This window comes from Danio rerio, chromosome 23, assembly GCF_052040795.2.
Source record: "Danio rerio strain M-AB ecotype USA chromosome 23, GRCz13ab, whole genome shotgun sequence".
Classification (NCBI taxonomy): Eukaryota; Metazoa; Chordata; class Actinopteri; order Cypriniformes; family Danionidae; genus Danio; species Danio rerio.
This window is the reverse complement of record NC_141043.1, coordinates 47,735,001-47,745,000: the sequence shown is the minus strand read 5'-3', so window position 1 is coordinate 47,745,000 and position 10,000 is coordinate 47,735,001. Positions and strand designations below refer to the sequence as shown.

Below are 10,000 nucleotides of genomic sequence, written 5' to 3'. Positions count from 1 at the left end.
TTACTGTCATCATGACAAAGATAAAATAAATCAGTTATTAGAAATGATTTATTAAAACTATTATGATTAAAAATGTCTTGAATAAAATCTGCTCTCTGTTAAACAGAAATTGGGGGAAAAAATTAACGGTGCTAATAATTCAGGGGGGTTAATAATTCTGACTTCAACTCTCTCTATATACAAATATTTATTTATTTATTTATTTATTTGTTTATTTATTTATTTATTTATATATAAATATTTAAAATGTGTTTGCATTTGCAACTCTTTTTTTAAGCATTTGAAATTATGTTTGGCAACGTTTTATTAATAGTTTTTGGTATGTTTGTTGATGTTTGCTGGTGTAAAGCAACCTTGGGTCTCCAAAAAGGCACCATTTATTAAATGAATTAGAAAATGAATTATTATTTTAACTCACAGTGCATTAACTACTGTTAAAAATCATGAATTTAAATGTTAATAATGCAGTAGTAAATGCTGAACTGTGATTAATAAATGCTGTACATGGGCTGTTCATAATTAGCTCATGTTAGCAATTACATTAACTAATGAAGATTGTAACAATTGTAAAGTGTGACCAACAAATTTAAGTGAATTAAACATAAAACAATCAAGTTAACACAAAAAAACTCAAGAGTTGTGTCGTTTGAGCTCATTTTCAATAGTTTGAACAATCAGAAAGATCAGTTTTTGTGTGTGTGTGTAGCCTACATTTGACTGTATTAAAGGGAAAGTTTTCCTCCCTTGTGCGCTTTATGACCTAAAAACTCTGAGAAAACACCGATTCTGAATGGAGATTGATGATAAAACGATGCCAGAATGATTGATTTTGAGTGAATGTTATGAGTGAAACGTTAATTAAACGCTTCCACAAATCTGTCACTTAGATATAATACAATACTCTCCCTCTTTTACAGACAATAATACACTGACACACACGTTAAAAGTTGTTGTGAGTCAATATAAAAAGTGAAAGCACACACTTTCATCAGTATCATCTGGAAAATTATGAATTGTGAAATAAGTTTGGTACTCACTCGAGTGAATCATATTTACTGCAGTCCGTGCTGATACCATGTGTGTGTGTGTGTGTGTGTGAAGTCTGAACCTGAAAGCGGAGGAAAGAGTGACGTCACACACTCACACTGCGCTACAGGATGTCACTTTCTGCCAGTCACAGCCTCTATAAATAAAATATATCTGCATATGAACTCACTCTCACATGTTTTTCAGTGTTTATTTATTTTAAACTATTTCTCACTTCTCAGTTAAGCTAGTTTGCAAATCCTTGTCAATTATTCACCTAAAATTATTACATTTCTTATTTATACAAGTTTTAAACGTTTTTTACAGACGCTGAGACACAATTACTCGGGTCACTTTTGCAAAACTCTTCACACAATTCTCCTAACCAACTTTCAGCTGGGCAAAGCTGTTCATTTCACATTCAGAATGCACTACAGCTACCAAAACACTTGATTCAGGTCTCCAATAAACTCATTCTAAACACCAAAGGTTAACAGCCCACACTTTGTCACCCACAAAACAGTAAGCTAAAAACACTAACAACATGTAGCATTACACTGTGTAAAACAAGGACACATCTCTGTTTATAACTGCAGTATATGTTACAGAATTCCTTTTTAAAACACATTTCTAATCATAATAGTGTTAATAACTCATCTCTAATAACTGATTTATTTTATCTTTGTCATGATGACAGTAAATAATATTAGACTAGATATTCTTCAAGACACTTCTATTAAGCTTAAAGTGACATTTAAAGGCTTCACTAGGGTAATAAGGTTAACTACGCAGGTTAGAGTAATTAGGTATCATTGTATAACAGTGGTTTGTTCTGTAGATTATCAAAAAAATATATATATATGTATATTTGCAGCTTAGGAGGGCTAATAATATTGACCTTAAAATGGTGTTAAAAAAATTAATAACTGCTTTTATTCTAGCTGAAATAAAACAAATAAGAGTTTCTCCAGAAGAAAAAATATTATCAGACATACTGTGAACATTTCCTTGCTCTGTTCAACATCATTTGGGAAATATTTAAAAAAGAAAAAAAAAAATTCAAAGAGGGGCTAATAATTATGACTTCAACTGTATATGTATATATAAATGTGTGTGTGTATGTATGTATGTATATATATGTATGTATATATATGTATGTATATATATATGTATGTATATATATATATATATATATATATAGAGAGAGAGAGAGAGAGAGAGAGAGAGAGAGAGAGAGAGAGAGAGAGATTTTAGAGATTTTAACAAACTTTATTTAGCCTTTTTTTAAAAAAAGGAATCAATACACAATCAGTATAAGATCATTGAAAAAATTACATTAGCACATTTTTTTTTTCTTTTAAAATAATTCAGAAAAAGATAAGTTCTCTCCTATAACAGTACATATCTGTCCATCTGAATCCCAAATATCTTTAAAACCTACAATATTGTCCATCAATCTATAATAATTAAACTCTAGCTGTATTCTAGCCCTTATTATACATTTAAAAAACAACAAAACATCTAAATCAGTGCTTTGTTTTATTTTTTTCTTTCTTGTTATGTAAATTGCAATTTTCGCTTGTCCTACCAAATAATTTAACATTTTACAAACATTCTTCTTTTTTTCCCCAATTTTCACTCCAAAAATGAAACAAACATCAGAGAAAATTTCTCCAAACAATTCAAACAATTCCTTTAAAACTCAAACAATGAAAATAATCGTTCACATTTAAGAAAACAATGAAAAATTGTCTCTCTACAATTACAAAAAGGACATAAATCTGTAACATCAGAGTTTAAAATAGACACAAAAGCATTTACAGGAATAATACCATAGAGAGAGAGAGAGAGAGAGAATCATCATCAGTATCAGCATCAGTCGGACCCCCAGTCTGTCCAATATAAAGCCCTTCTGGCAAATGAAAAACCTACAGTGTCTCATCCTCTAAACACACTGGTATCTGAACTACTGAAAAAAACACAAACCGAACCCGTCCCCAAACAAAACCTTCACAAACAAATTGACAAAACATTAAAATATAACTACTATGATGAAAAACTGAAAACTGAATTCAACCTCCAGACTAAACTTAAATGTTATTCGGCCCTAAATAGAACCACGCAGTTGGCAAATTATTTATCATTAAAACAATTAAAAGAAAAGCACATTCTTTCTAAATATCGCCTCTGTGATCATGACCTAGAAATAGAAAAAGGCAGACATAAAAAATCCTGGACTCCTAAGGAAAAGAGAATATGTAAACTGTGTGACACAAACCAAATAGAGGATGAGACACACTTCCTTCTGTTTTGCCCCAAATACACCACGACTAGAGAAATATTTTTCCCCCAATTTGAAACATTGATCAATTCATTTTTTACATTTACATTTAGTCATTTAGCAGACGCTTTTATCCCAAGCGACTTACAAATGAGGACAAGGAAGCAATTTACACAACTAAGAGCAACAATGAATAAGTGCTGTAGGCAAGTTTCAGGTCTGTAAAGTCTAAGAAGGGAAGTGTTAGTAGTATTAGTATTAGTATTTTTTAGTTTTTTTTTTTTTTGTACAGTTAGTGTGATATTCAAAGAGGCAATTGCAGCTTAGGAAGTGAAGTGGAGACTAAATAGTTGAGTTTTTAGTCGTTTCTTGAAAGTAGCGAGTGACTCTGCTGTTCGGATGCAGTTCGGGAGTTCATTCCACCAACTGGGCAGATTGAGCGTGAGCGTTCGCGAAAGTGATTTCTTCCCTCTTTGGGATGGAACCACGAGGCGACATTCATTCACAGAACGCAAGTTTCTGGAGGGCACATAGAACTGCAGAAGCGAGAGCAGATAAGAAGGAGCAAGGCCAGAGGTCACTTTGTAGGCAAACATCAGAGCTTTGAATTTGATGCGAGCAGCAACTGGCAGCCAGTGCAAACGGACTAGCAGCGGAGTGACATGTGCTCGTTTAGGTTCATTGAAGACCACTCGTGCTGCTGCATTCTGGAGCAGTTGAAGAGGCTTGATAGAGTTAGCTGGAAGCCCAGCTAGTAGAGAGTTGCAGTAATCCAGTTTGGAGAGAACAAGAGCTTGAACAAGGAGTTGAGCTGCATGTTCAGATAAGAAGGGTCGGATCTTTCTGATGTTATAGAGTGCGAATCTGCACGATCGAGCAGTTCTAGAAATGTGGTCAGAGAAGTTTAGTTGGTCATCAATCGTTACTCCAAGGCTTTTCACCATTGTGGATGCAGTAATGGTTGCCCCATCCATCTGGATTGAAAAGTTATGGTGTAGAGTCGAGTTGGCAGAAACTACAAGCATTTCCGTTTTTGCGAGGTTCAGCTGAAGATGATGATCTTTCATCCAGTGTGAAATATCCAACAGGCAGGCTGAGATGCGAGCTGGAACCGAGGGATCATCAGGATGAAAAGAGAGGTATAGCTGGGTATCATCAGCATAGCAGTGGTAGGAGAATCCATGTCTCTGGATGACTGGTCCTAGAGATGATGTGTAGATGGAGAAGAGAAGTGGCCCAAGAACAGAGCCTTGAGGTACCCCAGTGTTTAGATGCTGTAGGTTGGACACCTCTCCCCTCCAAGACACCCTGAATGACCTGTCAGAGAGGTAAGATCTGAACCATTGTATAACAGTGCCCGCAACGCCCAGTGACTCGAGCGTAGATAGCAGGATCTGGTGGTTGACAGTGTCAAAAGCAGCTGACAAGTCCAGCAAAATGAGGACTGATGATTTAGAGTCTGCTTTAGCCAGTCTGAGATCCTCCACGACCGAGAGCAGGGCAGTCTCAGTTGAGTGGCCTTTCTAAAAGCCGGATTGCTTGTTGTCCATGAGATTGTTTTGAGTAAGAAAGTCCAGAACTTGATTGAACACTACTTTCTCCAGAATCTTGGCCATGAATGGAAGCAGGGATACTGGTCTGTAGTTCTCAATTTTAATGTAAATGACTCAGAAAAACTTTACCATACTCGGAGAGGACGAATTGACATTTAGACTAGCTGCAAAATATGTATACACCCTACACACCATAAGAAATGGTTAATGTAAACTCATGTATCTTATTTAAATAATTTAAACTTTTTATTATTATTGTATTTATCAAATGTATTGTATTTTTTTTTGTATTTATTTATTTTTATTTTTATTTTTTGTGTGTGTCATTATATCTTATCTGTATTACTATTAATTTTTCAATGGTTTTAATGTTTCATATTTGCAGTGCTTTGGCAATACTGTACTTAATGTCATGCCAATAAAGCAACTTGAACTTGAGAGAGAGAGAGAGAGAGAGAGAGAGAGAGAGAGGAGAGAGAGAGTATTATATTTAATTAATATATTTAAGTACAATACACACAGTTCAATTTTCAAGACCTGTCAAGTATTGAACATTAGATAAACAATGAATTAAGCGATGGTTACGCATTACATAAATACAAACTTAAAAATCAGTAAAATACAACTCAGTTTAATTCAAACTTGCTTTATTGACATGTTACAAATGCATCGGATGAGCTCACTGACACATGCTTTGCTTTATTAGAAGTTTAAATATCAGTAATTTCTCTAAGCATTATTTAAATATATATACATAAAAGCAGTATTTTAAATATTGTTCATGGGCTGTATTGATTCATTCATTAATTATTTTTTGATCAATATCTGCATGTTCCATTTCTTCCACCAGGTGGAAAACAAACACTATATTTTAATAAACGTGTACTCTGAATATTGTCATTACCCCAATATTGACTTTTTATTTAAAGCACTTGAGCTCAACCACTCTCACTGGCAGAGCTGTGATAAAAAACAACTAAACGCTACTGCCTGTTGTTTTAAATAGGGGGAAACTACTCCATGTCCCGCCCTCACATTATCTTCCTTTTAGATTACATCAAATTTCCAATAAAAATACACATTAAAAAGCACTTCATGAGTCTTTTAAATTTGGTGAAATGCTCCGGTACCGAAAAAACAACGCATGACCTGATATGTGATGTCCATTGTAATGTTGGCAGGGTCTAAAAGGGTGAAGTTTAGGGTGGAGGAACAGCAGATCAGCTCCACATTCAGAGTTTAGTCTCCAGGCCGTCGACACGCTGATCTGCAAACACACAAACAACAAAACATCAACATCATAATGCAGCACTACAGCTAAATCCACATTTTGTCAGTTTTACTTCCATTGTTTTAATATATAGACACTTGAATTTGGCATTATTGATGATTCACAGTAGGTTTTTGCATCATCAGTCTTATTTGATGCTTTTTTATGAGGATTAATGTTGTTCAATAAACTCATTTTCAACAGTTTTTACAGTACAGATATCATTATGTGCTGTTAAACTTGACATAATTGACAAAAGACAGGCCCTTATTGCATCATTGGTAACTGTAGAGATGTGTTCAAAGATATATACACTAGATATCGCATAGGGACCCTGAGCATGCGTCAATAGCGCCGCCACATTGGTACAGTGCTCCCAGGACAAACGTCATTCAACTGCACAAGTCAAGACAGTGTTATTACGTGAAGATGCGGGACTTTAGCACTGTCTACGGATGTAGTAACGAGCAAACAAAGAAAACAAAGCACAAAGGCAGAACATTTCATAGGTAATATTAAGTTGTTGTTTTTTTACGTTTATGTATGTTTTGGACTTTTGTGCTAAACAGTAGCATTATTAATGATAACAGTCACTTACTGCATTCACTATAAGTCAAAGTAGCTCCAACCCGCACTAAATACTCGGCTTATGCTAGTTTTGTTGAATAAAATCAGCAAACAATGTAAAATAAATATATGTTATATGTATTATTGTCGGCTAGTGAACGAGTCGTTCATAACAAAGATTCATTCACAAACGAATCGCTCCCTCCGTCAGTATGAGAAGTGAAAGCAGGAGAGGAGCTGTGTTTAAGGACATGATTAGATCAAATTTAACAGGGAGGGTGAATAGTACATTTCTGTACACACGAACACAAGCTTTTTGTCAGGAATGCCCGTGCGGTCACTGACCCATCAATGTAGAAAAGTGATGTAAAATTATAATTTACTGTGCATAATAAAAAACTGTGCATACTAACATCCAGGAAAACTCCCGATCATTGATATATGTGTATATGTGTATATCTCTGGCTTTGGATGGCCACAGTCCTCCACTGTACCTTGGTCCCGCATTCATTTCAATGGAGCGCTACCCTGTAGTAAAATGGCAGCTCTATTGACGCATTCCTTCCAATAGACAATAACAGGGTAGGCGACATCTAATGTATATATCTATGAGATGTGTTAATGTAGACATGTCAAGAATCATTTTCAGGACAAGCAAAACATACTGAGCTCTATTTTAACAATCTAGACCAGGGGTGGCCAACCCTGTTCCTGGAGAGCCACCTTCCTGCAGATTTCAGTTGCTACCCGTATTAAACACACCTGAACCAATTAATTAGCACCTGAACACCACGTGATAATTACAGGCAGGTGTGTTTGATATGGGTTGCAACTGAAATCTGCAGGAAGGCGGCTCTCCAGGTACAGGGTTGGCCACCCCTGATCTAGACGGAAAGTCTAAGGTCCCTATCATACACCAGGCGCAATAAGGCACAAGATCTGTTGGCCCGACGTGTTGTTTCAGATAAACGCAACCTTAATGTTTCTGTTTTCAGCCATGTTGTTTAAATACGAAATCCATTTGCGCCACACAAAGAGGTGTGTTAAGGCCTGTTGGTATTTTGAGGAACTAAAATAGACTGCGCAATAGACCAGGTCAAAGCAGGTCTAACGTCCAGCGCAGAGTGCGTTAGTTGTGCGCCTCGCTTACACACTGCTTAATTAACACAGGATGTACAGCAATACACAAATATCTTTATATACGAAAAAAAAGTGTAAGGATAAAAATGTTACAGAAATGATTACTTTCTACATAATAAAAAAAAAAACAGTTCCTTTATGCCCTCTTCATCTCGGGGGGAGGATTTTTCAGTTTATTCATGACAATTTGCTTTTGCATAATGTTATTTTTATTAGCAGTATTATTTATTATATGCATATTTATATTTGTTTTATTAAAAACAAGCTTAGATTTATCCATCTGTGAGGTTTTGGACCATATGGAGCATGTGTGTTTGGATAACTCAGTTTTTTAAACACACTTTGTTATTATTGTTCATTTATTCGTTTGCCGGAAATTAGAACTGAATTTAGAAATAGTTTTGAAACGAATCTTTGCGCTTAAAAAAAAATGACTTTGTGCATACACCACATTTCCTTATCCACGAAAGAGAGAAAGTGAAAGTAAAGGCAGATTGGAGGAGGCTCATTCTTTACTGCAGATGCTCTGTTTAACTGTTTTCTCTCTACTGAAGCGTTCAGTTTTTCACTTACAAAGTCCGCCATGTAAATACACATGCACCATGGAGCGGCACAACTGACTCTTAAAGGGAATGAGAGATGAGACTCTGATTGGTTTATTCCCAAAACACACCAAGAACTCATTAAGAGACTAAGCACAGCCCTAATAGACCATGCGCCGCAGCGCAGAGTGTAGTTTTCCGTTGCTCCATGGCACATTTGCTATTTACGGACGTTGAAACTGAATGCTTCACTAGCGAGAAAACAGTTAAACACAGCATCTGTGTTGTGTTCTACGTTCTACGTCTGATTTCATGTTCCTGAGGTCCCCATAATCCTGGACCAGGCCGTATCCTGAGCAGATTACGTGGTGGTCATGGAGGAGTGGAAAGTGTGAGACTGATTCCTGAAAGATCCCAGTGACAGACGAGTCTCTGCATTGAACCTGTCAGCCAGCTTAAGCACCCTGTGGTGACCTACTCACACCTGCAGCTTCTCCACGATGGACGTCCAGCACTCTCCAGCCTCCAGCACCTAGACTGCAGCTCTGCACAAGAAGTCTGGAGGAGAAATGGTCGTGCCCAACTGAGACTGGTTTCTCTCAAAATTTGTATCCTTCACTTTCATCAATTGGAGAAGTTTGTTCCTCCACTGTCACCACTGGCTTGCTTGGTTTGGCACTTGTGGAGCTGCGCATTGATGGATTTGCTCTTCAGTGTTTGGACTTTCAGTAGTGAAAATTAAACCACACTTAACTGAACTCAACTCAACTTCAACTGTGAAAACTGGACCGACACTGTTTACATTTACTAGAACTTCTGCTAAAGAATAAAAGATAAACTGAATAGAGTTGTTTCTCACCGTGTTTATGTGTGTCTTGCTGCAGTAGTTTGGGTCCACTAAGGCCAATAGCGAGCGCTCCAATCGGCGCCGTGATCAGAATGGCCAGGACTGCCACCGTCAGAATATCCATGCCAAACTTCTGGAGCTGCTCGTCTCCAATGCTACGGGCCATATCCAGAGCTGTGGAGCCGATGGCCGCCTGCATACACACACACACACACACACACACACACAATTTTCAAAATAGTTCAACTTTTGCCACTGTGTGGATTAATACTGAATGTGTGTTGTTGTTATTACTTGGGGAAATGTTTAGACTAGAGCAATAGGATGGTCTTTAACTGCATTTATTTATTGCAATCCTGCATTGGGCTCTCACATACTCTCTGCTACTTCATACTGTAGCCATGGTGGGCTTTTCTCTCTGTCTCGCGCTGAACACAGTCGACCAATCGCAATAGACTGGGTCTATCAGACCAATCAGCGCAGATTAGCTTCACGCTAACGAAGGGTTTGGGAAAAAATAACTCGCTGAATGATTCATATGGGAGTCGCTGGGATAATTAGGTAAAAATAAATGCAGGTTATAAGACCATGAAAGTGTTTTTTGACCCTGCACACGGATCAGCATGTTGTTGGAGACCCCCCAAAATCAATATATGACCTTTTTAATGCAAGATAGGGGCTCTTTACATTTACATTTAGTCATTTAGCAGACGCTTTTATCCAAAGCGACTTACAAATGAGGACAAGGAAGCAATTTACATGACTATAAGAGCA

The 10,000-nt window shown here is 36.8% G+C and overlaps 2 protein-coding genes across 5 annotated transcripts in view; both read right to left on the bottom strand.

The window, feature by feature from the left end:
• Window positions 1-1,162, bottom strand: part of txk (TXK tyrosine kinase) — a 27,319-nt gene extending 26,157 nt beyond the window's left edge. The window contains exon 1 of one of the 3 annotated variants that reach the window (XM_087307897.1): window positions 1,038-1,162. In XM_087307897.1, the coding sequence (XP_087164023.1) occupies window positions 1,038-1,077 (40 nt within the window). In that variant the 5' untranslated portion in view covers window positions 1,078-1,162. The remainder of the gene's footprint in view (window positions 1-1,037) is intronic. The other 2 variants (XM_087307899.1, XM_087307898.1) reach the window with 2 other exon arrangements.
• Window positions 1,163-5,490: 4,328 nt separating this feature from the next.
• LOC101885283 (sodium/hydrogen exchanger 9B2) overlaps window positions 5,491-10,000 on the bottom strand; it is a 21,401-nt gene continuing 16,891 nt past the window's right edge. For both annotated transcript variants that reach the window (XM_087307901.1, XM_087307900.1), the window contains exons 12-13: window positions 9,239-9,419; window positions 5,491-6,127 (exon numbers count right to left, since the gene is read on the bottom strand). In XM_087307901.1, coding sequence (XP_087164027.1) covers window positions 6,093-6,127; window positions 9,239-9,419 — 216 coding nt within the window. In that variant the 3' untranslated portion in view covers window positions 5,491-6,092. The remainder of the gene's footprint in view (window positions 6,128-9,238; window positions 9,420-10,000) is intronic.